Below are 27,828 nucleotides of genomic sequence, written 5' to 3' on the forward strand. Positions count from 1 at the left end.
CATGCTTTGTTAGCCCTCACAGCTTGTCGATCATTCACCAGCAACTTTTCCTGGCGGCTATGACCAAGGCCTCCCGCCAGCGAATGAGGTCGTACTTCGTACGACCCTGTCTCTGGCGTTGCTGGGGCTCCGGACCTGCCGCCATCATTGGAGGCACTAGGAGCCGACTACGGCAGAGCATAATAAAGAGGAAAGCCGAGCCAAGCTGCGTGGTTGTCTCTGGAGCTGCGCCTGGCCGCGCACAGCTTGCGGGTGGCTGCTGCAAGGTTGTCCCTCACTGGCCTCGTAGCGGTAGTCCCTTGGAATGTTGATCCATACGGGACTCCGGCCCAAAACATGGCGTCTGAGCTACGACAGGAACCCGTCCACCGCCGTCCGCCCAGGCACTGGCCACCCATCAACAATCGGTATTGCTTGCAGTTCACCTCTTTATTGCCTGATTGCCTAGCGATGCTCGGGCCATGATGTTGCACCTCCGCCTCTGCGCTACCGCCCTTGCGGATGCTCAGCTCTGAGACACGCAATCCATCTTATTACTAGTGGGCTACCTGCTGCAATCCTCCCTCACCCTCTCGCTGCTGTGACCTTGCTGGAAACTTGTTTCAAGGAGATGTCGCCATCTGCGCGCATTCCGCACCTCAACGTTGCCACCCTCCGGTTTTATGGTCGGCAGATTCCCCTCATCGACAACGCAGCAGCAACGGCCTGTGTGTACTCCTTTGCCTTGTTGATCTGATCCCCTCACTGAACACGAGGTGCTCCTCATGCAGTGTGCAAGAAACAGGGTATGCGTTTTACACACCTCGCTCTGCCGCCGACTGGTCCATTGTCCTCTTCCATCCCAGTAGCTACAAAACTTTAACACCATTAATTGGAGGCTGGCTTGCCTTGCCTATCGCTAGCCGCTACCACCAAGCCTGGCCCCCGCCCAAACATACCAGGGATCTCAGCTTTACCGCGACCAGCCGGGGCTTGGGCGAGGCGCAACAAGGACCAACCCAGCTTCGTCGCTTGCGTCTGGATAAGCTGACGGACATACAAAGAACGCATCATGGCCACGCTGGACCCAGGCCCTCTGGACTTGCGTTGTTTTTCTCCGGAGTCGAGGCCTGCAGATGTCGCCAGCATGCTCTATAATGGTATCTCGGATCGGTCACGAGGCTGGAAGTCGAGCAGGTCAAGGGAACTGCTTGGAGCTGAGGCGAGGATGCAGCGAGGCCTGAGTGTCATGAGATGGGATGGCAGCGCCAGGATTATGTCTGGCTGGGACAGTCTTAGAAAGGTGAGCCACCGACAGTCATGTTGGTGTTCTTGAGCATCCAAACCAAGACAAGCACGCTGACAGAAGCAGGACCCGGAACTGTGGTACAAGAACGGCGACTGTTTTGTACACTTGTATGAGAAGGGCCGGTCGCAGAGGGGAGCCGCCTTCAATGTTCCCTTCGCATGTCTTCTTTCTGCCCAATGCACGCCTTTGATAGAAAGATTTGTGGATCGATCCGTATCAGAGGAAGAAGCCCATCAAAACGGCCGAGTCGACCTCTATATCCCCGCGCCACCGACAGCGAGTCGCTCCCAGGCCCTGCAATATCACATCGCGACAAGGAATTTCTTTGCCTGGATTTTTCGACGATCAATGGTTGGAAACCACCTTGGAAATGCACTCGTCGCCCTACAGGGCAGCATGCAAGAGTTTCGCGACGCGGGGGTGGACAACAAACGAGATCTGCTGAGCTACCTTGACGAAGAGGGATATTTGGACACGCGACACCAGCCCAATCATGCCCTTGCTATTCTGCATGTGGCCGAGAACTTTGAGCTGCGAGACTTGTACATTGACGCGTTTGCGCACTGCGTCGGGATGAGCGAGCAACTTTACAGAAGCCCAGAGTATTCGGTAAGCTCAAGCTCCCATCCCTGTCCGTCGAGGCCGCCAACCCCAGGCTACCTGCGACTTGGCACCGCGTGTGCTGACATCTATGGCTCAGCGCATCAGTGTCGTATCGCGGAAGCTTATCCGGCTGGCCAGAGTAGATCTGGACAATCGGCTCAGCCGCGCCGGTGCAATGTTGGGTGATCTTCTCGAAACGGAACTTTCTGAAGCCCACCTCGGTTTGTCAACTGGCGCCCGTGCCCATCTTGACCGATTCAGGAACTACATTCAAGGCTTTTACACGACCAAGTTCGGGTATTTCCCGCCTCCGCCTGCCCAAGGAGGGCACAGTACTGTGTTCAAACCTGAGCTTTATAACACTCTGAAGGCGGACTTTGAAGCGCTCTACGAATACCTTGTCGATGAAAGGTTCACGACGGCTGGCAACAGCCCCTTTGAGGCGCAAGGGGGGCTATGTACGCTTCAAAGTGTGCAGGCCTTTGACTCGAGAAACAAGTTCTCGCCTCTGGAACACCCACTACCGCTTCTGCCAGAGACACCCAGGAGCAAGGAGTCTCGAAGAATGTCAATGCCTTGGCAACTTGTCGCCGCAGCAAGGGCTGGCGACGGCAAGCTGCGCCCCGACCAGCGACTCGTTGTACACGCTGCACTCATGAAAGCGACCAATCACACCAAAGTGCACCTTATGGAGAACAGACTGGTCCTGGCGTACCGCCAATTCGAAGAGAGTTCGGTTCTCACATCGCATAAAGCCAACCGGTCCGTCTCCCAGGTTGATGCCCGCAAGGTGCGGTGGCTGTTCGTCTACGCAATGCACCAGGTTCTTCGGACCTGTGCAGACGTGCCGAGGGAGGTCAAATTCACAGAGAGGGTAGAATATCACCTTGGCGTCTCAACAAAAGGATTGCCGCCGTGGGAGGGACGCGGCCAAAGTGTTACTCGCCCGTCTTTACGATCTGTCAGTGACAGCGCGGCCATCAACAAAGCCAAGCCTCCCCCACTGGCGTTTGCAGCACGTGGCCGATCCATCAGTGATCCCACTGGTAACCTCTTTCGTCCTGCCGCCGGTGAAGACGCCCCTGTTGGACACTTACAGCACGGAGATACAGCCTGATATCGACTATTTCGCGCTGACACACCGAGATGAAAGTCCATCAAGCGGGAGAGGGAAACATGGTGACCCCACCACGCCCTCTTCCCACTCCCGATCTCGATCTCGCAGTCTCACGAGAGCCATGTCTCTTCGACGGTCATTGAGTATATTTCGCACACCGCCTAGCCAGAGAATCAAACCTCTGGAGCAGGAGCCGTCAACACCGACCCGTCGTCCATCTAGCCGGAACTCTGCATACCATGAGATTGTTGTTCAGCGGTACGGAAACGGCACGAACGGTGCTACTAATACCACGAGCTCCAAGGAGGACCTTGACGTGCTGCCAGACATAAAGGAGGCATCCAAACCGACGCCTTCCCTGAAGGTCGTCACGACACCCTCCACAACCACATGCCGATCCGCTTCTACAAGTTCGACAAGCAGCTATGTGTCAGCGCTATCGTCAGCCTCGACGAGCCATACCAACAGCAGTGCTTCCACGACTCCCACCACCATGGATGGGAGCCCAAGTTCTACACGATTCTCTAGACAAAAATGGGACACCACGCTCCCAGATATTGCCGGGTCGCCTGAAGCTCCCGCCACTGTCCCTGCAGACATCAGCACGCAGCAGCGGCAGCAGCCATCACCACCACAGTACGACAGCCTGACCTTCCCCATCCGCCGCCACCGCACCCGCAAGTCAATCCGCGCGATGCACTCGAGCGACGACATGCTCGCGTCCACACCCAAGGCCGAGCCCCCACCGCCACTGCCCCGGCGCAGCAGTAAGCGCTTCAGGAAGCCGTCTGGGGGCCCGTCGAAGCGCTGGAGCCTGGCCGAAGTGGTTTCGTCGCTGCGCGAGAGGAGCTCCGCGGCCGACAGCGACGCCGAGGACTCGGACGACGCGTGGGGGCTCGCGCCGTCGCCGCTGCGGATCACCAAGACGATCAGGCGGCCGGGCACGTCCTCCTCCCGCCAAGCCGTTGCCGCGGCAACCAAGAACGGCGGCGGCGGAGGCGACGGTGAGGACGGTGATGCTGTCTTTGCTGAGCAGCGCCGGGACTCGAGCGACGAGTGGGAGAAGTCGGTGGTGCATAGCCCCGTGGACGGGGATGTCAGCCCGCCTTGGGCCTGGGAGCAGTTTGCTGATTTGGGTGGGCTGCAGGATGTTTCGGGGCTGAAGTAAATTTTGTTTCCGGTACACTCTTTGTTGTTTTCTTTTCGTCTTCATTCCTTGGCGTCTTCGCATCACATCACGTATGAACGTGCTGGTATTCTTATCGGGTCTTCCTTTCCGTCGGTGTGTCCAATTACCATTACGCATGCCCGGCGCGCAGGCAAGGTCATTTTTGAGCTCGGGAGACGTGGGCTGGGGGGTGGTTCGGTCGGGGATGGGAAAAGCTGTCACTCCTTTGTGGTGTTTCTTTGAGTCTCCTATGTCTTTTTCCAGGTCGGTTCGTAGGAGATACCCATACTGTCCTTTCGGAAGTGAAGCTGAGTCTTTGCGTGGTCTCTGGCAAGAGGGGGACGAATACACGTTAATGATTGCAATGACGGTCAATGAAACATGGCTAAACAGACCCCTCACTGTTCTTTTGCCGATCTTCGAGTATTCATGTGTGCTTGTGATGACTGACTTCAAGGGATAGGATGTGGTGCTAGACGGACAAATACTCTTGGGAGTAGAGGTCATTTCTGTGTCATGAAGGAAACTGCGCGACTGGGTTAAATAACCGGGTGTTTGGATTTTCTTGTACTTAGAGCTCGGCCGAGAAGCACGTCTCTCTTATTATCTGGTGTATCGAGATGCGAACGGCAAGCAATACAATGACGACCTGGAAAGGTATATTTCGATACTTAAATGTGTCCAGATCTGCTACCTGTTGCGCGAGCTTCAGCGGTACCAACGGATGTGCTTTGAAACCACCCTTCGACGCCCTTGGAGTTGTTCCGCGACTGCAGCTTGAGATCTCGATTATAAAAGTGTCTCATGACGAGAGCGGTTATCGCCGCGGCGGCGCCGAACCCAGCCGTGATGTAGTCGCCGGTCACAATGTACGGCTGCAGATTGGCTGGGAAGGTGAAGATCGGAACCCAGGCGATGAAGACGTAAGCGAACGCGTTCATCTGGGATTCGCGTTGAGTAATCAGCTAACGGTTCTGTGAAGAATACCAAGAATGATAGCACTTACCAACGCAGAGGTATACGCGCGCTTCTCGGGATCATCTCGGTTCGTCCCGTTGACCCACGTCCAAGTAATGCCGGCACAGGTTCCAGACAGAGCGGTGAGGTCTGGTGGGAGAAAGGTGGTCAGAAGTTATCTCAAAATCCAGTTCTCAATGTTCGGGAGGATCTCACAGTAAAGCGCCCAACGGGTTGCAATGTTGGCCGGATGGACGGGCGTGGCAGCTAGTGCAATGGGGAAGATGATGGCCATCACACTCGCAAACACCATGCCCGGCCATCTGGCCGCGCCTGGCAAGCTATCTGACACCCACGAGTTTATCAGGATACAGATGATTGAGATAATGTTGATCTGCCTATGTGAGCTTGGCTTTGTTACCTCTGGGTTTTAGGGCGACTTACACCAAGGGGGATGATGTTAATCTCGGCAACGGAAAATGCGGCTGGTTTACCGGGGATGTTGTAATTCTTAACCCAGAAGATCACTGTGGCTTATTAGGTCGCTATTATGACTCGGAGTGAGGATTTTAAAGCTTACTCGAGCCTCCGGACTGGCCCACATGGGTCAGGAAGGCGAAGAACAAGGGAACTTGGACCTGTCAGCGTCTGAAGTCCGTAAGCTTTGCTTGAAGTTCCTCACACAGATAGACAGGCCACGTGGTGTGCCAGCGTTTGATATCTTCCCACTTAAACAGCCCGGTCAGGAATTTGCGCTCGCTTGGCATCCTGGAACGGGCCAACTGGATTTCCTCCTCGCTGAAGATCCTGGCCGGCGGAAGAATTATGCCAGATGCGTAGCTTCGCCTGGGTGGGTGGGGGAAACCAACCAATTGGGCTTCGCTCTGGAAGGCAACTGTGGCATCACGAATGCCGTCCAGATAGCACAAGGGAGTGATATACAACCACAGACTCTATGCTCTCGTTGATAAAGCTCGACAGGGTATCCATGATCAGGAGCACCCACATGTACATCCAGCGCCACCCGGCGAGTCCGTTAGAGCCGTTCAATCCGGCATGGACGGCGGCCATGAGAAAACCGGAGAAAAGAGGGCCGACAGAGGTGAAGACTTGGATCAACGTGTTGCGTCGTGCTAGCTCGTGGGGCTTGTAGTAGCTCGAGCACACGTACATGACTGCAGGGAAATGGCCGGCCTCGAACAGGCCAACGCTGTGAGGAAGTCAGAGGTCAGTGGATTCGAGGGAAACGACAAGGCACAGCAGCGAGACTTACAAGAAACGAAAGACGTGGAGCTGGTTGACGTCCTTGACACCGGCGTGGGCGAATGTAAAGACGGTCCAGGCGAACTCCAGAAATGCAATGTACAGGGGCGCGTTGACCTGTCTCCTTCATCAGTACACGATTCAACTCGGGATGGATCCTGACTACCTACCCGTATAAGAAGTAAATTCGAGGGAATCTGTCCAAAGACATAGGCGGCGCTCCAGATGGCGGTGGCGTAGTTGAGCTCTTTCCCGTATAGCGCGAGATCCTCCTTCATACCACTGTCTGCAGGGAGTCTTAGCAAGAGCAGTCGATTCTATATTGATCACTCCCGCTACGTACTGACTGCATTGGTGATGTTGACCTGGTCGAGGTAGCGGCACATTACACCCAGGGCCGACGAAGAGATGAGCGTCAGATCGAGCTTGGTGAGAAATCGGGCCTCGTCCTCTGGCACATCGAGTGCTATATCGGTCAGTGCGTCGTCGTTATGTGTCTGGCTATTAATATTTGGATGCTCACTCGACCAGAAAAATGACCTCCATGTCTTCTTCGTCTCAGTGTACGGCTGTCCATCTGATACGATCTGGGACGGCTTTCTCGATCTCACGGGGGATCCCCCTCCGCTCTCAGCGACGACAATGTCATTTTTGGAGTCTTTCTCTCGGGACTGGGACATGTTGGCTGAGGCAGAGCTGATGCACGTACATCTGCGTACTCTGGGAGCACTTTCATCCCTACGTGGGATATAGTTGGGTCTTATCTATCGCATGCAGCTTTAATATATCCCAACCCCTACCCCCCAGCAAATAGCATATTTATCATAGCTATTATCTTAATAAATCTTATAATAATATCCTAAATATAAGCAGCAAAAAAATTATAATTACTTATAATAAAATTAATTAAGACTTATATTTTATATTTTAATTTATATATAATTTTTAAGCTAATAAGAAGTTAAATAATCAACCAATAATAAGTATAAATATTGGGAGTTGCCAGAGGCAGAGCTGATGCACATACATCTGCATACTCTAAGAGTACTTTCATCCCTACGTGGAATATAGTTAGGTCTTATTTATTGCATATAGCTTTAATATATCCTAACCCCTACCTTTTAATAAATAGCGTATTTATTATAGCTATTATCTTAATAAATTTCATGGTAATATTTTAAATATAAGCAATATAAAAGGCATAACTACTTATAACAAGATTAATTAAGACTTATATTTTACATTTTAATCCATATATAGTTTTTAGGCTGATGATAAGTTGAATAACCAACCGATAACAAGTGCAGATATTAGGAGTTGCCGGAGACAGGGGCCCGATGTTGGTGGTGTTGACGATTTCTGCAGACGCCAACGTTGCCTAGTCGAGGCTTACAGGAATATGAGTAAATCAGCAGCTTGATGACGTGCTTTGCAGCCCCGGTCGATATCAATATTGCTCAGTCCTCAACGCATACAGACAAATATTAAGCCTTATCTCACTCTTGGACAGGATGGACTTTGACCATGGCCAACGTGGCTAGCACAGACACGAAAGACCTGCATTCACCATTTACTCCTTTGTTCATAATTGTCGACCCGCCCAGTTCATGTTAATCCTGCCAGGAATACATGGGAGCTCCATTGATGATCATAGTGGAGATTTGTAAACAGATAGCAACTGGTACTGCTAATACACAGTGGAAAGCTACACTAACGGAAAGAGAAGGGCTCAACGAGTATATTCGGTGCGGTGCTCTGCTCATCCAAGTGACGACAAAATACCTGGCTAAGCCTCTTTCCCCTGACATATGCATTATAATAGTAAAATAACATTGGACAAAGGCAGGTCTTATCACAGTTGAAAACCTTCACTTTCCGAACTCATCGTATTTCAATGCCACATAACAATCTTTACGGTGTCATGTTCTGCTGACTGATGTGTTCAAATTGTTGGATTTTGAAACCCGTGCTCCGGGTGCAGCCCCCTCTCCCAGCTATTAGACATCGGTTCGGCGGGCTGACAGGCTGCCGGAGCCTTTGTCTCATGCCCGAGCAAGTCAATAGAGGATAAAGAGGGCAAGCGCTGCGCCACATAATCGCACTATCCCAAACCCGTGGACCTGTTGTACGCCTTAACACCGATCGCGTGAGCTCCTCCCAGTGGCGCTAGACCGTTGATGGTTCAGCTAGGCGCTTTCCAGGGCTGAAATATGCCGCGCTTCGGACACGGCATAGCCACAGCAGGTAATTATAAGACCAGGTGACCCTCAGAGCCCCTAAAGTTAGCCTAAGCTGAGCTCTTATTGCCAAATCCATCACCTAGACGAGACGGTTGTACTCCAGCTTTCCTCGGACAACTACAGCAAGCACAAGCACGCACATCAAGCCTAAAAGATGGATTCCAAGTCTTCCCCCACCTCCACCGCCTCCCTTGTCGAACCCAAGTCCCCGGAGGCGGCCCCGAAGAAATCCCTCTACCAGCGCTACCAGGACGCCAAGACCGGCCGCAACAGGCCGCCAGTCTCGGACGCGGAGCTGAAGAAGTACACGGGCAAGACGCGCGACGAGATCGTCGACTGGGCCCGCGACAGGCCTCATGTGGCTGGGAACCGGCTTGCCGGCAGCATCGACGTCGGGCCTGCGTCTGGGCTCGGCGGCACGGCTGCCGGTGATGGATTTGGCGGGTGGGGGCCGGGTGCTTCTGCGGAACTGAAGTTTCCCCCTCAGCAGAAAAAGGAGGGTGAGAAGGAGCTATAGTCGGTTTTTCTATGAGATCATGATATCCTGAGAGTGCTTTGGTATCGGCATGAGATTTCTTCCTTGAGATATGGGTAGTTCTGCTGATTTAGGGCTGTGCCTGGTGCTGTAAGGGGCTAGGTGTATTCAAAGCTCTCTACTGTGGAGTCCAGGCTCGGGAGGAGGGGTGGGGCGTTGGATTCATGCAATTGTTGATACTTTGATTCTAGTATGAAACTTGAGATGCACCCGCATTGGTGCAACTTGGACCTATAGCCAATCAATAAGGGGAGGACGTAATTCCAACAAGACGCCGTGTGTGTATCGGACACCTTGTTTAAGACATGTGATGATCGAACGCACCACGTTTTTTTTAGAATGACACTGGACAAAACTTCACATCCCACACACTCGAGCTTGATGATAAAAACAAAGCATAGGAGTATTACTGAAAGTCTAAATCATTATAATTCATAGGGAATACTTCGAGTCAATATCGAAGCTCGTATATAAAATTCGTCCGGATCATCCTTCATCCCTCCAAAACGCTACAGCGCGGCGACCCCGAAGCGAGTGGTCGGTGTTCAACCTCACGCTGTAACATTACCCGCAGCCTGCTGGTAACAGTAGCCCCTCGTGGCCACCATCCTCATCGCCTTCCACCCCTCCGCACACTCCGCGCCCCCGTCCATGATCCACTTCGCGATCGACCCAGCGTCCACCGTCACGTTCACCTTGGCCCCGTTGGTGGCCACCACGTTCAGGTTCAAGTCTCCGAGATCCAGCGAGTCTAGTCATTCGATGTTCACGTTGACCTCACCGTCGTCCAGTGCTACTGCGTTCACGTTGGCGTTGTTGTCGTCCGACTTGCTGCCGTCGACCTTCACGTCTGCCTTGCCACCGTCTGCGGCGACCGCCTTCACGGCGGCGTTCTGGTCGCCCTCATTGTTGTTGTTGTTGTTGTTGTCATTGTTGTTCTGCTGCTGATCCTGCTGCTGCTGATCCTGTTGAGCCTTCTCAGCTGCTGCTTGGTCGGCCGCATCTTTCTGCGCAGCCTGTTGGGCAGCGGCATCCTGCTCTTGAGCGGCAGCATCTTGTTCTTGCTGCGCAGCATCCTGAGCGGCGGCATCCTGGGCAGCGGCATCCTGGGCAGCGGCATCCTGGGCAGCGGCGTCTTTCCCTGCAGCTGCTTGGTCGGCCGCAGCCTGTCCATTGGCCTGAGTGACTTGACTGAGGACTTCGGCTTGCTGGGCCTCACTCAGGGCCTGGAATGAAGCGACGACATCCTCGACGGCGCTGGCGTTCTTGTCCTGTCGGGGGAGAAGAGATGGGCGTGCTGCGGCAGCTGCAACCAGGACTGCAAGGACTGTGGAGTACTTCATCTTGATTATTGGGTTTTGGGAATGACTGGGAGGGATAAAGTCTTCGTCGTTGGTCAGAAACTATTATTGTAAAAAAAAGAGTGTACAGCGCAGCTGTCTCTGGAATCGAAAATGAAGGAATGTGTACGTGAGTTCTGAATCCAAACAAGTGACCAAAACCAAATGCAGCTGAGAAACGCAGGAAGGAGATCGGCCCTTATACCATGGCTACCTGTCTTGCCAAACAGATGAAGCCTCGCGGCGATGATCTATGCCATGGACCCCTTTGCTGTTCAGCCTCCGTCCCAAGGCTTCTCCCTCATCCGTCTTGGCGTGGTGACCAAACACCCTGTTTCCTTATATCAGACTGGATGAACATTAGTCGGAAGTTGTCCTGTGTGGAATGCCCCGAGGCTTGAGAAGTGGGAATCCGTCTCAAGCTTGGTCTGATCTCCACAATCAAACATCAGTTGACGTATGCTCCACCTTGGCACTCTGCCAACCACGCCCAACAGCTCCAGTAGCGGTATGCAGCTCGGCAAGAATGCGCTAAAGCTCGGCAGGAATTATAAGGATAACATTAGCCTAAAGAGGTTAAGTGCAAAAAAGACAGGGATCCATATATAAAACAAGATATATAAAAAGTATACTTAGGAAATGAAAATTATAGCTTAATAATGTATTTTATAATAAGTTAATAGGAATTAAGTAAGCATTTAAATAAAAGATTAATTTATTTAAAATAAGTTTTAAAGGCTTTTAAAAAGTAATAAAAGTGCATTATAAATGCATTTTAAATGCAGCTTAAATAAATCTTAAATGCAATTAAGGTAAATATTATATAAGGTTTTATAGGCTATTATTTAGGATTATAAAATAGCCTTTACGGCATAATAAAAAATATTTATTAAGAATTAAGCAATATAAAATAAGAATTAGGCATTTAAATAAAATATATTTAAAAATAGTTTTAAAAAAAATATATAAAATAAATTTAATATAAAAAGGAAATTATTAAGAAATAGCTAAGAAGATTATAAGGAAATATATTTATAATATAATATATTTAAAATAATGCTTTTAATGCATTTTATATATATATTATAAAATAAATATTATAAGGTAAAATATATTATATAATATAATATTTATATTATTATAAATAATACTTAATATATAAAGATATATTAATATTGCTTAAATTAATAATTATTATAATAATAATAGCTAAGAATGATATATTAATAAAATAAGGGGTAATTAAGGGTTAAAAGGAGATAGCTAAAAGAGTTATAAAGAGCATTTTTAAAACTATTTAAAAGGAATTGCAATATAAACCTTAAAGATTATTTATATTATATAAGATTTAAAGATTAGCTTTTTAAAATATTTTTATAAATATACTTATATATTATTTATATTAGCTTTTTATTATTATTTTATTATGCTTTTTACTTATTTATTATTATTAATTTAAGTAAAAGATAATTACTTTATTTTATTTAATATAAAAGGTTTACTTTAATAAAATAAGGATTAATAAAAAGCAACTTAAGGAGTTAATAATATAAATTTAAATAAGGATTAAAATAAGAAGTAAGAAATAATAAAAATAGGCAATAAGGTATATATTTAGTATTTAAGTAAACTCTTAAGCATACCTTAAATTAATATATATATAATTTAAAAAGGATATAAGAAATGGCTTAAAGCTAAATTTCATTTTATTAAAGCTAATATATTATATTATTAAAAGCAATAATAATAATAATATTTTAATTACTATAAGTAAAGTTAAATATACTTTATTAATACTTAATTATTTAAATAATAATAAGTAAGGAATTGCTATGCTTATTAATATATAATATTATATAAGAAATAAAGCATTATAGCTTTTTAATAATATAAGTTTTATTTATTATATAAGAAGGACTTAAGTATTAATATATAAATTAAATATAATTTAGCTTTAAGTATAAATATAATATTAAATATAAGTATAGCCTTTTAACAGGGACTATTTATATAATATAAGAATTTATATATATTAAGAGTAGAATTTATCCTTATTTATATAAAGACTTAAGGGGCATCTTTATATATATTATAAAAAAGATAAGGGAAAAGTAAAAGTTAATTTAATATTAAGCAAAAAAGCTAATAATGCATATAATAATTATAAAGTATAATACTTAAGGGCTTAATAAGAGGTATTTTGCTAATGCTATTTAATTAATATTATATAACCCATTAAGCATTTAAAATTAGCAAAGCATATAAGCAATATTATAATAAAAATTATAATAACCTATATTATTTAATTTTTATTATTATAAAAAGCAAAGTAAGTATAAATTCCTTTAATTATATATAAAAACATTATTAATATTATTTATAAATTAAATATAGTATATATAAAAATAAAATATTATTTAATATATTAATTAAAGGATAAATTTATTAAAATAATATTTTTTTAAAACCTTAGATATAAGTTAGGATATAAATATTGCCTTTCTTTAAGAATAATTAAGGCGCTAAGATAAGATTAATATATATGCTATATTAAGCTTTTGCAGCTAAGTTAGGAAGAAGAAAGGATGCATTATTAAGTATAATAAGTTAATATTAAAAGTAATTTAAGGGCATTATAATTAATAATTATAATTAAGTATTAATTATCCTTAAGGCTAAGATTAAATAATTTTAAGAAATTATTTAAGTATATTTTTTTAATTCTTTATACTTAAAGATTAAAATTATGCTATTAAAATAATAATAATAATATATAAAATGCATTAAGGGCATTAATTTAGCCTTATTAATAAAATACTTAAATTAAAAGAAACGTAATTATAAAATATTATATTAATAATAAATAACTTAATAATAAATCTTAATATGCTTTTTTAATAAATTTATAATATTTTTTAAGTATTAATTAAGGGTCCTTTTAAGGAAGCTTTATTAATACCTTATAATATAGGAACTGCTATATTAATATAACGGCATAATATTTATAAATATTTATAAGAGCTAGAATAATATAAATAAGCTATATAGTTTAATGCATAAAATATATTAAATTTACTTTTTAAAGGGAATGAATATTAATGCTATATTATAATAATATAAGCACTTTAATTTAAAGTCCTTAAGTTAAGTATATATATTATATTATATTATTTTGCTTTTTAAGTGCTAACTAAGGGCTTTTTTAATATTTATAAGAAATTGTTTTTAATAAAATTAATTACTTTTTTATTACCTTTTTCTTAAAATAGCTAAATATATTAAAAAAACATTATATATTTAAGATAAATTTATCTTTTAAATATATTGCTAAAATAAAATGAAATAAATTAATATTTAAGTTATTTAATTTAATTATTAATAAAGGTATATATATTCCCTTTATTTTATCTTAATATATTATTAATATTTTTATATAGTTATTATTGCAATTTATATATATATTAATAATTTTAATATATCTTATTCTTATTATCTTTTTTTTAAATATATCTTTTAAGCTTAAAGTTTTTATAATCTTTCTTTAAATTAATCTTTTCATTATAATACTTTTTCTTAATTTTAAAAAGTAATTATTATAAATATAAATTTAAAATAGGTTGCTAATATATTTTATTTATTAACTCTTTATTTACTTAATATTAACCTAAAAGCAAGTTTTAGGAAATATTTTATAAAGCTTAACCCTTAAAGTAAATTATAATAAATATAAATATTATATATTATTATCTTTTGCTAAGTTTACTTTAAGCAAGGTATTAAGAAACTTATTAAACCTTATATATTTTTTTATAAAGAAATAATTGCATTATTCTTAATTAAAATTAAGGATTTATATTATAATTAATGCTATTTAATTACTTATAAATTTACCTTTATAATTTATTATTTATATATTTATATTGCATTATAAATATATTTATATTATTTTTATTATATATATTAATACTTTATTTTAGTTTACTTAAACTACACTTTATTTATTTATAATTAAGTTAAATATAAGAATATTAAGCTTATTATGCATAGTATTAATTATTATTTATCTTATATTTTACTTAGTATTTAGGATATAATCATTTTATATATAAATGTTATTAAGTCCTTATATTTCTTAAAGAATACTTATAATAAATGCATTTTATTACTAGAGGGATTTTTAATATAAGTTTTCCTTATATACTATTAAGATATCTTATTAAATATTTATAAGGATTATAAATTAAATATATAATACTTTTAATAATATTAATATATTAAAAAAGGTAGTTAGCATAATTATTATTAATGCGCTTAAAGCATGCATTTCTTTTAGCAAATAAGATATTAAGTAATTATATTTAGCTAATTAATTAAAATACTTAAAAGATGCCTAAAAATAGCCCTTAATATAAATAATAAGGATCCTTTTTTTAAAGAGTTTAAATATTACTTTTCTTTTAGCTTATTATTAGCTAAAGATAATATATAAGCTAATAAAGCTAAATGATAAATATATCCTTAGGATTTACTTATATTATATTTATTAAGTTTTCTATAAGCATTAAGTAAATTTAAAGAAAGTATTAAGATCGCTATTAAAAAATGCTAATAAAGGTAAAGGTTAAGTTATTAAATCTTTTAACATTTTTAATAAGTAATACTTAAACTTAATAGCAATATTTAATAAATAGCTAGCCCTTAAAAAGCTCTTAATAAGCCCTTATAGTTTAAGTATATTAAGTTCATCTTATTTAAGGGCAACCCTAGTAAATAATAAGAAAGCTGATTATGTTAATGTTATTAACCTTATATAAATAAATAATAATGCTTTTAATATAGCACTTAAGAAATACTTAAAGTTTCTTAATATAATAAATTAATAGTATAAGGAATGTATTTAAAGCCTAAAGATAAAATATAAGCATTTTATATAGCTATCACCTTATTCCTCTTCTTTATCTCTTCCTTATATGCAATTATTTTATATAAGCACTTATTAACTTATTTATAATAAGCCTTAGCACCTTTTAAATACAATACTTAACTTATAAGTTTATAAATAAATAATATCTTAATTTATATTAATTATAGCTTTTATAAAATAAATTTTAATTTATACCTTTTATTTTAAGTATAATAATTATATTTAAAAGTTATAGGTAAGTATAATAGCTTTTTGCATAAATGGAATTTAACTTAATAGCTTAGTATTATTTTATTTTTAGGTTGCTCTTAAAATATACTTATTTAGCTCTTAAAGGCCATAAGCAGCTCTTTTAAAAGCTCCTTTAAAAGCTAAGTCAATGCCTTATTTTAATTTCCATTCTTTAATACATTAATATTTATAATAATATATAATTATATAATGTTATTATTTATATATTTTTACTTTTCCTTATTACTTTCTTTAATATTTATATTTCTATCTTTTAAGTTATTTAATGTATTATAAGGTGGAAGAAAAAGGTTATAAGTTTTTTATAAAGCTAGTATAAAATTGCCTTTAAGTAATTTAATTAACTTTTAAGGTAAAGCTTTAAATGCATTAAATAAGGCTATTAATTATAATAAGTATTATTAAGAGTATAATATAAGGTATATTAAGGAAGTTAAAAATAAGTCTTTATACTTATTAAAAAAAAGAATATTAATTATTAAAATAATGCTAAATATACTTAGGTTATAAAGAAAATAAGGATAGAATTTTGCTTAAGCAAGTTATTAGCAACTCTTAAGGAAAGCATAAAAGGAGCATAAATAGTACTTATATTGCAAGCTTTAAGCAATGCATTATAGGAGGAATAGCCTCTTAAGCGCATTATATAGCATTTATATATGCAATATATATAAGTAAGTAAAGCGGTTGCTATAATAAAGAAAGCTTTTTTATTATAAATAATTAAAGCATTAAAAGGATTAATATTAAATTAATAAAAGATTTCTTTATATTAAATTTAAATAAAGCTATTAACTTATATATTATAGGTTAAAATAAAGTAAAATAAAGAGTAAGGCATAATATATATTAAAATCCTAAATAAGTTATAAGGATAGTTAGCATATAAAGCTTATATAACGATAATAGGCAGCCTATAAATATTAAAATAATAGGTATAAGTAAATAAAGGACTTATAAATATTAATTAAGTAATTATGTTTTAAACATTTTATTAAGATATAATAAGTAGCTTGCAATATTATAATGAAAATAAAGGGAATGAAAGGAAAAGTAATAGGGAATATATTAAATAGGGGTGTGCATATTTAAAAAGCTATGCATTAATATTTTAAATATTAAGTTATAGCATTATATAAAGATTCTTAAAGGTATATAAGAATAGGCATAGTTTAATATATTTTTAATGCATTCTTATTATATTTTTTATGCATTTTTATTATATAGCAATTACATTTTTATTATATAATAACTATATTTTAAATGCATTTAAAAGTAAATTAAATTAATTTAATAAATAAAATTAATTTAATAATTTAATAATTTAATAATTTAATAATTTAATAATTTAATAATTTAATAATTTAATAATTTAATAATTTAATAATTTAATAATTTAATAATTTAATAATTTAATAATTTAATAATTTAATAATTTAATAATTTAATAATTTAATAAAAAAATTTAAAAAATATAAATAATTTATAATTATTATTATAATAATTATAAAATTTTAATTTTTTTAAAATAAATTTTATATTTTTTAAATATAATTATTAATATATTAATTTTTTTAAATAATAATAAATTTAAATTAAATTATTTATTATATTTAATATTTATTTTTATAATTATTTTTAATTTTATTAATTTAATTTATTTATAATAATTTAAAATAATAAAATATATTTAATAATTAATAATTATATATAATAAATTAAATTATTTTTATTTAAATTTTTATTAAATAATTATATATATAAAAAATAAAATTTTAATATTATATATTTAAAATAAAAATAATTTTTTTTTAAAAAATAATAATTTTATATTATTTATTTTAAATAATTTATATTTAAAAATTTAAATTATATAATAAAAATATTTAAATATAATATTTAATAATATTAAATTAAAAATAATTTTATTTATTATAATTTAATAAATATAATTTAATATTAAAATTTTTAATATAAATTAATATTTTTAATATAATATTAATTTATAAAAATAAATTAAATAATTATTATTTAAAATTTTATATAATAAATTTAATTATAATTAATAAAAATTTATATTATTTTTTTTATTTTTAAAATAATTATTATTATTTTAATTTAATAAAAAATTAAAAAATATAAATAATTTATAAATTAAATTAATATATATTATTATAAAAATATATATTAATAATTATAAATTTAATTTAATTATAAAAATATTTATTTAATATATAATATTTATAAAAAAATATTATTAATTTATTTTATAAATTATTTATATTATTAAATTTATAAATAAATATTAAATTTTATATTTTATAAATATTAAATTAAATTTAAAAATTATATTTAATTATTTTTATAATTATTAAAATATATTATAAATTATTTTATAATATATTAATAAAATTATAAAAATATAAATAATAATTTATATAATTTTAATAAAATTATTTTATAATAAAAATATAATAATTATATTAATAATATTTATATATATTAATAAATATAAAATAATTAATTTTATTTAATTTAAAAATTATTAATATATAATAATAAATATAAAGATTATATTTTTTTTTTAAAAAAATATATATATATTATAATTTTTATTAAATTATTTAATTTAAAAATATTTATTTTAAAATTAAATTTATAATTTTAAATAATAATAAAAACTAAAATTAAATTAAAAAATATTTTTATTTATATAAACTTTTAAATTAATTTTTTTAAAAATAAAAATATAATTAAATATAATAATATATTAAAATATAATAATAATTAAAATATATATAAAAATAATTAAAAAATAATTATATTAATTAATTAATTATTAATTAATATTATTTAATTTAAATATAAATATATTTAATTTTATAATTATTTTTATAATTAATAATTATAATAATATTATAATATAATATATTTATAAAATAAATATTTTTTAATATAATAATTAATTTAATATTTTTTAATAAAATTAATTAAATAAAAAATAATATATTAATTAATTATTATTATAAAATATATTTAATTATATTTATTAAAAAATTTTAATAAAAATATATTTTAAATAATAAATTTTTTTATATATAAATATTATAAAATAAATTTAATAAAATAAAATGTTTTTATTAATTTAATTTTATATATATTTTAAAATATATTTATTAAAAAATATTTAAATTATTAAATAAAAATAAATAAATAATAAATATTTTAATATATAAATATTATATAATAAATTTTAAAAAAATATTTAAAATTAATTAAAAATAATAAATAATAAAAATATTATATTTTTTTTTATTATTTAATATTTATAATAATATATTAAAAAAATATAATAATAAAAAATATATAAAAAAATAATTAAAAAATAATTATATTAATTAATTAATTATTAATTAATATTAATTATTTTTATATATTTAAAAAATTTTAAAAATTTTAAATTTTTTAAATAATTTTTTATAATATTTAATTTTAAATTTTTAAAAAAAATTTTTATATAATTTAAATATAAATATATTTAATTTTATAATTATTTTATCATTAAATAATAAATATATTTATTTTTTTTATAAAATTAATTAAAAAATATATATAAATAAAAATATTTTTTTAATTTAATTTTATTTAAATTTATAATTTAAAATATTAAAATTATATTAATATATAATATAATTTAAATTAATAATATTAATTATTAATTTAAAAAAATAAATAATTAAAATTAAAAATATAATAAATATTTAAATAATTTTATTATTTATTATATAAATTAAAAAAATATATATATTTTTTTTTTTAATATTATATTATTATAAATTTAATAAAAGTATTTTTTAATTATTTTATTTTTAAATTATATTATTTTATTAATATTTATATATATATAATATTAATATTTTAATTTTAAATTTTAAATTTAATTTTTTTATATTATTAAAATAAATATATAAATTTATTAAATATATTTATATATTTTATTTTAATATTATTCTTTAAAAATAAAAAAAAAATTATAATTATAAAAATATTAAAATTAAATAAATATTAAAATTAAATAAATATATATAATAAATATAAATATTTATAAATAAATTTAATAATTTTTAATTTTTAATATTTATTTTAAATATAATATAAAATAATAATTAAAATTATTTTATAATATTAAATATTATTTAAAATTATAATAATTATAAAAAATAATATATTAATAATAATATAATTTTAAAATTATATTATTTATAATAATAAAATAATTATAAAAAATTTATTATAATATTAAAAATATTTTATTAAATTTTTATATAAAAAAATTAAAAAAAAATAATTTTTTTTTTTTTAAATATAATAATTAAAAAATAAAATAATATTATTTAAAAAAATATATAATTATATATTTTTTATATAATTATTTATTTTATTATAAAAATTAAATAATTTTTTTTATAATATAATATATATATATATTATTATTATTTTTATAAAATTTAAAATATAAATATTTAAAAAAAAAATATAAAATTATAAATTTTTTAAATTAAATAAAAATAATAAAATTTAATAATTTTAAAATTATATATATTTATAAATAATATTTATTTTTAATTAAATAAAAAAAATAAATTAATTTTAAAAAATATATTAATTTTATTTATTATTATTTATTTAAATAATAATAAATTTAAAAATTAAATTATATAATTATAAATTAATTAAATATTATAAAATTATAAATTATTAAATATATAATAAATATTTTAAAATAATATTAATATTATTAATATTTATAAAATATTTATATTAAAAAAAATAATAAAAAATAAAATTTAAATTATTTTTAATTATATTTTATTTTTTAATAAAAATTTTTATATATTAAATAAAATATTAAATTATTTTTATAATTATAAATTAAATATAAAATTAAAATTTATAATAATTTTTATAATAATATTTAAAATATTATTAATTTTATAAATAATAATATTAATAAAAATAATAATTTTAATATTTAAAATATAATTTTTAATATAATTTATATTATAAAAAAAAAATTTATTAAATTTATTTAATTTTAAAATTTATTTTTAATTATTTAAAAATATAAAAAAAAATTAAATTAAATTCTTTTTTAATATTTAAAATATAATTATTTAAAAATTATAATTCTTTATAAATATAATATAAATATTAATAAAAATAATTTAATTATATAAATAATTATTAAAAATAAATTATTATTTAATTATATTTTTATAAAACTTTTAAATATTTTATAATTTATATAAAATTTTTATTATTTATTATATAATTAATTATTATTTTTTATAATATAATAATAATAATAATAAAATTAAAATATTTATTTATTATTTATATATATTAATTAATAAAAATAATAAAAAATTATAATTATTATTAAAGAATAATTTTAATTAAAAAAACTTAAATTTTTTTATATTTTTTAAATATATAAAATTTTATTTAATATAAATATTTAATTTTATAAATTTATTAAAATTATTTTTAATAATTAAAAAAATAAAAATTTATAAAAATTAAATATAATTTAAAATAATATTTTATATAATTTTAAAATAATATTATAATTTTTAAAATTATTATTTTAATTATTTAATATTTAAAATTATTTATATATTATTTTTATTAAAATAATTTAAAAAATATTTAAAATAAATAATATAAAATTTTATTTTTAATATAATTATAAAATTTTATTATATTTTATTATAAATTAATTATAATTATATTTTTATATTTTAATAATATTTTTCTTTATAAAAAATTTTATTTTAATATTAAATAAATTAATATAAAATTTATTAACTTTAATAAATTTATATTTATATAAATTAATAATAATAATATTAAAATATTTTTATTTAAATTTTTTTAATTATTTTTTAAAATATAATTTAAAAAAATAAATATTTTAAAATAATATAATAATTTTAATTAAATAAATAATATATTTTATTATTATAAAATAAATAAAATAATATATAATAAATATAAAATAATTAAAATAAAAATAAAATATTAATTTTTTTTATATAAATAAAATAATAAAATATAATTATAATATATTTATATTAAATATATAATATTTATTATTTAAATATAATTTTTATATATATATATATATTATTATTAATAATTATATAAATTAAATATTTTAAATATATAAATTAATTTTATAAATTAAATATAAATATTATTAAAAAATTAAAAAATTAATTTATATTTATTTATTTATTATTAATTAATTATTATTATTATTTATTTATATTTAACTTAATTAATATTAAATAATAATTATTATAAATAAAATTAATTTATTAATTTTTAAAATTTTATAAATTTTATATATTAAATAAAAAATAAAAAATAAATAAATTATATATATATATTATAAATAATATAATTAAAATATTTATTAATTTATATTTTATATTATATTTTATATTATATTTTATATTATATTTTATATTATATATAAAATAATTAATATAAATTAATAAATATTTTAATTATATTATTTAATTTTTAATAATAATAAATAAATTATTAAAAGAATTCTTTAATATATTACTTATTATATATTTATTATACTCTTCTTATACCCTTAATAATATTAAAAAAGTTTAATTAATTTAAATATTAACTTATTAAAATTTTATAGCAAATATATTATTAATTTACTCTTAAAAAGACCCTTAAACGCCCCTTAAACTCTTTATAAAAGTCCTAAAACTACTTATCCTTATCCTTATCGCTATTTTTAAACTTCTTCTTAAACTTCTTCTTAATATTATTAATAAAGGGATTAAGGTTTTTATTAATAGCCTTTAAAATATTATGCTACTTATTAACTATAACCTTTAAATAGGGGTTAATTTTAAAATTTTACTTCTTATTCTTAGCTACCTATCCTTAAGAAATAATATATAAAGCATTAATAATAATATTTGCATTATTATAAGCTTTATAAAACTTATATAAAATGTTAATATTATTGCAGCTCTTAGCTAATATATAAGTATTAATAAATTTACCCTTAAATACCCCTTAAATACCCTAAATATATTATTAAAATACTTTTTATAATAAATTAAGGCCTTTTTAATATAGCTAACTTAATAAAACTTATTATATGTTATAATTATATTAATAACCTTATAAAGGAGTTCTTTAATATATTTAATAATATACTTATTTTACTCCTTATAGCTTAAGTAGTTCTTAATTTAAATTAAGTATTTAATTATATAAGGGCTAAAGTGCTTTTAATTAAAAGCATAGCGCTAACCCTTTTCATTTAAAATAAAGTCCTATTTATTATTAATATTAATTATTTTTTATATTATAACCTTGCTAAAAAAAAGCTTATAAAGGTTTATTAAATATTTCTTAATTAACCCTTAGCCTTTTCTTAAATCCTTTTTATTTAATTACTTACTTAGCTTTAAAATAATTATAATGCTATTAACCTTAATAGGTAATTTGCAAGGAATAATAAAGAACTTAGGTATATAAATTAAAATAACCTTTTTACTTATAAGCTTATTTTTAATAATCTTTATAATAATAAAATAAGCCTTAATAGCTTACTTATAAAAGGCTATTGCATTGCCCTTAATTAGCCCTTATTACTCCTTTAAAATGCCCTTAAATACTTATTAATAAAGTTAAACTTTTTCTTAGTAAAGGAAGGGCTATTACCATTATTATTATTATTAATAATTTTATAAGCTTTCTTAATATATTAATAAAAGCTAAGTAGTTTGCTTAAACTTAATTTATTAAATATTAATTAATCACTCCTTAAAAACCTCTTAAAAACCCATACCTTAATTATACATTTCTTAAAAGGGTAAAAAACTATACTTTTAATAATATAAATAATCTCTTATCTACTAAGTTTAATAATAGGTAAAATAATGTTTAAGCCATATAATTTCTCCTTAAAGGCTAGGTATTAAGCAACCTATAGCTATTTATATAAATTGTTAATAAACGCCCTTTAGGCTCCTCTTAATTATTACTTAAAACTTATATTAAAGATAATTCTAGCCATTATTATAATAATTATAAATATATACTTAAATGCTACTTAAATTATACTTAAGGGGTTAAATAAAGAGCCTTAAAAGGGTACTTATTTAATAATTATTATATAAAAAAGTTATAAGTTTAAGTAGTTAAATATATAATAATAGCTAATTAATATAATAAGCAAGCTATTTTTTAATTACTTTTTAAAGGTAATATAAGTATAATATAATTATATTTTAAATACATTATAAATATAATATAAATACAATTTAAAAGTTATTAAATTGCAATTTATTAAGTAAAATATTTTAACTTTAATTTAAGCTTAATTTAAATATATTAATAGCTAATTAGCATAATAGGTAAGTAATTATATAATAATATATTAAGGGTAATTTAAGGGGGGAGTAAGTAAAATACAAGTAACTTTGCTATATAAGTTAAAGGTATGCATAATATATATTTTATATTCCCAACCTTATCAACTTAATAAGGGGTTTCTATTAATTATATAAAAGCTGCGTAAGGGTATTTAATAAAATATATATTTAGTTATACCTGTAAAAAACCTCCCAACTAGTTTAAGCCTAATTGGGTGGTAACGCCAGGCCGAGCTTTAGCGCATTCTTGCCGAGCTAACAGCCCGCTCCAGTAGCTTTAAGCATTCGACAATTGCCAGTCGTACGGGACGCTGAAACAGGGACATCGGGCCCGGACTCAGCTGGCAAGGATGGATAATACTTGTCGTCGGGTCTCCGCATCGGTATTTTGCATCACGTCGTCAACCAATTCGTGCTTCGCATCTCTTAGCGACGCACGGCTGTTCTAGAATCCTGCCCTCGCGAGAGTACTCGGGCCCCCCATCATCCGAGCATTCTCCACGACTCGATCCCGGGATGCCTCAACATCAGATAACCTTTCTCCAGGATGCACACACTTCTCTCCAAGCTTACCGCTTTTGGACGCCTGGTCCAATGACACTTCCTCACCGTTGCCACACAGGAGAGCTGCCCTTGCGCACTGACATGGAGAGCTGGTCTCGTGTATATTAAACGTGTCAATTGGCTAGATGGCAATTTGTGGGTCTGTCTAAACATCGTGCCGTGTAAGCACGAAACACAGATCGTCGTCCGGCGTCGTGACCTCCCGCGCCACATCACGATATTCCCCTCGCCGCTCGGTAGGAGAGGTTGAATAGCTAAGAACGGGCCCACAAAATCTTGTTCTTCGTATGGGCACGTCACTGAAGAAGGAAAATCTTTTGTCTGAGAACTGTGCCGGCACACCCAGCCTACTATTGGAAGTAATTGTGCCATCTAACTAACATTCTATGGGGCCAAGAGGATTGTATTTGAATTATCAAAATGTGATCAAATCCGCTGAGCTTATTTCACTTGGCAGCCGTCGTCTTATTCTGAAGTCAAACCTAATCGGCAAAATACACACAGATTTATCATGTCTGGCGGTCAAAAGTAGCCAATGCCTGGAGCAGCCCTCCGTACGAGGTCGAAGCTGCCAAATTGGTCGACTTTCAGGCCTACACACCAGGAATCAAAGTACCACGACTGACAGCCACTGCAACGCTCAAATGTAGGGATAGATGTCGGGAGGGTCCTGCCTCCGCCTCCACCAAGGCCCCATCCCACAGAGCTCATCGTACAACACCACATACGACTGACACGAGGCCAGCACCCAAGTCTCATCGTCATCATCATCCTCCTCAAGCAAACCCTCATCCCCAGTTTCTCTGAGCTCCTCCAACTCCTCCTCAGTGGGAGGCCTTGGTGCCCGATCACCACAAAATACGGCTCAAACCGATTGGCCTTGCCCTTATTCTTCTCCATCGAGTCCAGGCACTCCTCATCAACCATGATGCACGCCTCGAACCGCGCCACCAGCCCGATCAACCCGATCAACTCGTGGTCCGCCCCAGGCCCGTCCCGCTGCACCGAGCGAGCCTCTCTCCACCGCCGAAATCGCGAGCGCACCTCCCCCTTCGCCGCCCCGTCCAGGGCCTCGCGGTCCTCCACGATGGTCCACTCGTGGTACGGCGCGAGCATGTAGTCGGACCCCGTCGCCTTGAGGCCCTTCTGGAGCCTGTGCTCTAGGTTGCCCACGTAGCGGTCCCAGGCGTCGTCGTCGTCGTCGTCGTATGTGCAGCGGTAGATGCGGAAGCCCCACCTGCGGAAGCCCGTCTTTTGTATCGACCGGATGGTGGAGGGCAGGCCGTATCCGCCCAGGCCGTCGTTGGGATCGGGCAGTCTGGGGAGGGCGGTGGTGCTCAGCTCATGCCGGAGGCGTCGCAGGGTGGCAGCGAAGGAGCGGCCAGGGCTTGAGAGTCACGGTACCCACTACGGTGGCCCGCCATATAAACGCCGTAGCTGTGCCTACAGCTTATGAATTGGCTATGGGCAGTATGCTCTGATTAGCTGCAGCTGCTTAGTCAGCAGACCGCGCACCTAAGGCTACATGCATGGATGTACCATCCGTTTCTGTGGATGCGAATATCCGTTCTCATAAGATAAGGTCTAAGCGAGCTAAGTAACTAATAGTGTTATCTACAGGTACAGGTCAAGTAAGAGAGTGGGGGCAAGGAGGTGGGTTTATAATCGTTGGCTTCCTCATCGAATTTTAACACGCTGCTCTCCTCATAGGTACGGAATCCCAGGCTGAACTAACCTTTACCCTCTGCTAGGGTTTGGCAGCGTCTTGAGACTTCGGGACGAGTCCAAGCTGGTCCTTGGCATATGGTCAGGCGGCGTTGGTTTTCGGTGTTGCACAACCGGATGCACCTAATTAAACAACCCATTAGGTCCGGATTGCAGTCGTAGATGGAGCCATACTCTTCCCTCGAAGACAAGCGATTCCTTTCGGCTTGGCCGACTGCCCAATTCAGAGTTTGGGATCCACTTCCACACAAAAGGATCACAAGTCGTACCATTTCCGTACTGCGAGGACCTATAACCTGCTATACCACATCCGACATCGCTTAGGTCGTCGTATCTTGTCGTGTACTTGGGAAGGAGTGTCCTCAGCAGCCGAAATTCCCAAGGGACTGAGGGGACTGGTCTACCGAGGGCTATGTCTCCTGACTCGTCGCATCCATCTCTTGCGTGCCACCAGCTCAAGTCTCCAGGCTTCAGGCGCCAGGCTAAGCATGTTCAATGCGTTTGTCTGGATCCGGAACACGCGAAATACGCCGAGCTACACTGAAGCGTTCACCTCATCCGACAGTGGATCACGCAGGATCTCAAGTCCCTTGTCGGACACAGGCGTGAGGCACCGGCTATCCGCAAGATTTCCGGGACAGTCAGCTTGGTGCTCTAGTATAAAACCAGACCAAATTCCTCTCAACTTGCTAGAGGTTGAAGGCTTCTCGCTAGATTCCCTCCTATCAACTCCCGTCACATCGCAGGCGCCAAGATGAAGTCTTCCATACTCTTTGCCGTCGTGGCATCCCTCTTCACCATCACCGAGGCTGCCTCGGGCTTCAAGGACTCCTGTCAGGGGTTTCCTGGAGGGCCCTTGAGTAAATGAAAATATTCCCGCATCAACCTTCTATTGACATCATTTTAGTACCGCCTGTGCGGCACCGGCGACAATACCGGTGGTCTCCAATTTCCCGTCTCTTTGTGTGCCGATTGCAAAAAGACAGATGGCAGTTGGCAGAAGTCCCGCCTCGACCTGAACAATTGCATCATCAACCGGGACCAGATACTCTACGCGCAGCAGGATGGTGGCTTTGGCAGCTCCGCCGGTATCTGTACCATCACCTTCGCCGGGCTAACCACCATGGAATGCTTCTTGTACGGCAGTTCCCCGAACCCCGGGCCTTTGGGATATAGTAATGTTCTCGACCTCAGTACGTCCCCGTTTGTGAGATGATTGGGGAGAAGCTGACAGACATGACAGATGACTTCATCGGAAACGATAACGGTGTGCTCCGTTGCTTCGACCGCTGGGGAACCAAAGTCTAGGATAGCGACCAGGACTGAAGAGTGGCCGAGAGTCACGACGACGGTGTTCCTTTCTTGTAGTCTATTT

General features: G+C 32.8%; 6 protein-coding genes across 6 annotated transcripts; 3 read left to right on the forward strand and 3 right to left on the reverse strand.

The window, feature by feature from the left end:
• Nucleotides 1-1,636: 1,636 nt before the first annotated feature.
• Nucleotides 1,637-4,176, forward strand: INS49_005759 (uncharacterized protein; the record flags this gene model as incomplete). The annotated part of the gene is made up of 3 exons (XM_043166537.1): nucleotides 1,637-1,897; nucleotides 1,989-2,681; nucleotides 3,313-4,176. The coding sequence occupies 3 exons, from the start codon at nucleotides 1,637-1,639 to the stop codon at nucleotides 4,174-4,176; spliced, it is 1,818 nt and encodes a 605-aa protein (XP_043027681.1).
• A 671-nt stretch (nucleotides 4,177-4,847) lies between these two features.
• On the reverse strand, nucleotides 4,848-7,076 carry INS49_005760 (uncharacterized protein; the record flags this gene model as incomplete). Its single annotated transcript, XM_043166538.1, has 9 exons — nucleotides 4,848-5,117; nucleotides 5,183-5,283; nucleotides 5,350-5,527; nucleotides 5,578-5,660; nucleotides 5,714-5,771; nucleotides 6,076-6,343; nucleotides 6,407-6,513; nucleotides 6,567-6,682; nucleotides 6,740-7,076. 9 exons carry the CDS (start codon nucleotides 7,074-7,076, stop codon nucleotides 4,848-4,850), a joined length of 1,518 nt encoding a protein of 505 aa, XP_043027682.1.
• A 1,714-nt stretch (nucleotides 7,077-8,790) lies between these two features.
• Nucleotides 8,791-9,153, forward strand: INS49_005761 (uncharacterized protein; the record flags this gene model as incomplete). Its single annotated transcript, XM_043166539.1, has 1 exon — nucleotides 8,791-9,153. One exon carries the CDS (start codon nucleotides 8,791-8,793, stop codon nucleotides 9,151-9,153), a length of 363 nt encoding a protein of 120 aa, XP_043027683.1.
• Nucleotides 9,154-9,722: 569 nt separating this feature from the next.
• Nucleotides 9,723-10,514, reverse strand: INS49_005762 (uncharacterized protein; the record flags this gene model as incomplete). Its single annotated transcript, XM_043166540.1, has 2 exons — nucleotides 9,723-9,922; nucleotides 9,953-10,514. 2 exons carry the CDS (start codon nucleotides 10,512-10,514, stop codon nucleotides 9,723-9,725), a joined length of 762 nt encoding a protein of 253 aa, XP_043027684.1.
• Nucleotides 10,515-25,368: 14,854 nt separating this feature from the next.
• INS49_005763 (uncharacterized protein) lies at nucleotides 25,369-26,531 on the reverse strand (the record flags this gene model as incomplete). The annotated part of the gene is made up of 3 exons (XM_043166541.1): nucleotides 25,369-25,458; nucleotides 25,515-26,046; nucleotides 26,470-26,531. 3 exons carry the CDS (start codon nucleotides 26,529-26,531, stop codon nucleotides 25,369-25,371), a joined length of 684 nt encoding a protein of 227 aa, XP_043027685.1.
• Nucleotides 26,532-27,207: 676 nt separating this feature from the next.
• INS49_005764 (uncharacterized protein) lies at nucleotides 27,208-27,761 on the forward strand (the record flags this gene model as incomplete). Its single annotated transcript, XM_043166542.1, has 3 exons — nucleotides 27,208-27,286; nucleotides 27,440-27,646; nucleotides 27,697-27,761. The coding sequence occupies 3 exons, from the start codon at nucleotides 27,208-27,210 to the stop codon at nucleotides 27,759-27,761; spliced, it is 351 nt and encodes a 116-aa protein (XP_043027686.1).
• Between the last annotated feature and the right edge of the window lie 67 nt (nucleotides 27,762-27,828).

The sequence above is a fragment of the Diaporthe citri genome, assembly GCF_014595645.1.
Source record: "Diaporthe citri strain NFHF-8-4 chromosome Unknown scaffold_2, whole genome shotgun sequence".
Lineage (NCBI taxonomy): Eukaryota > Fungi > Ascomycota > Sordariomycetes > Diaporthales > Diaporthaceae > Diaporthe > Diaporthe citri.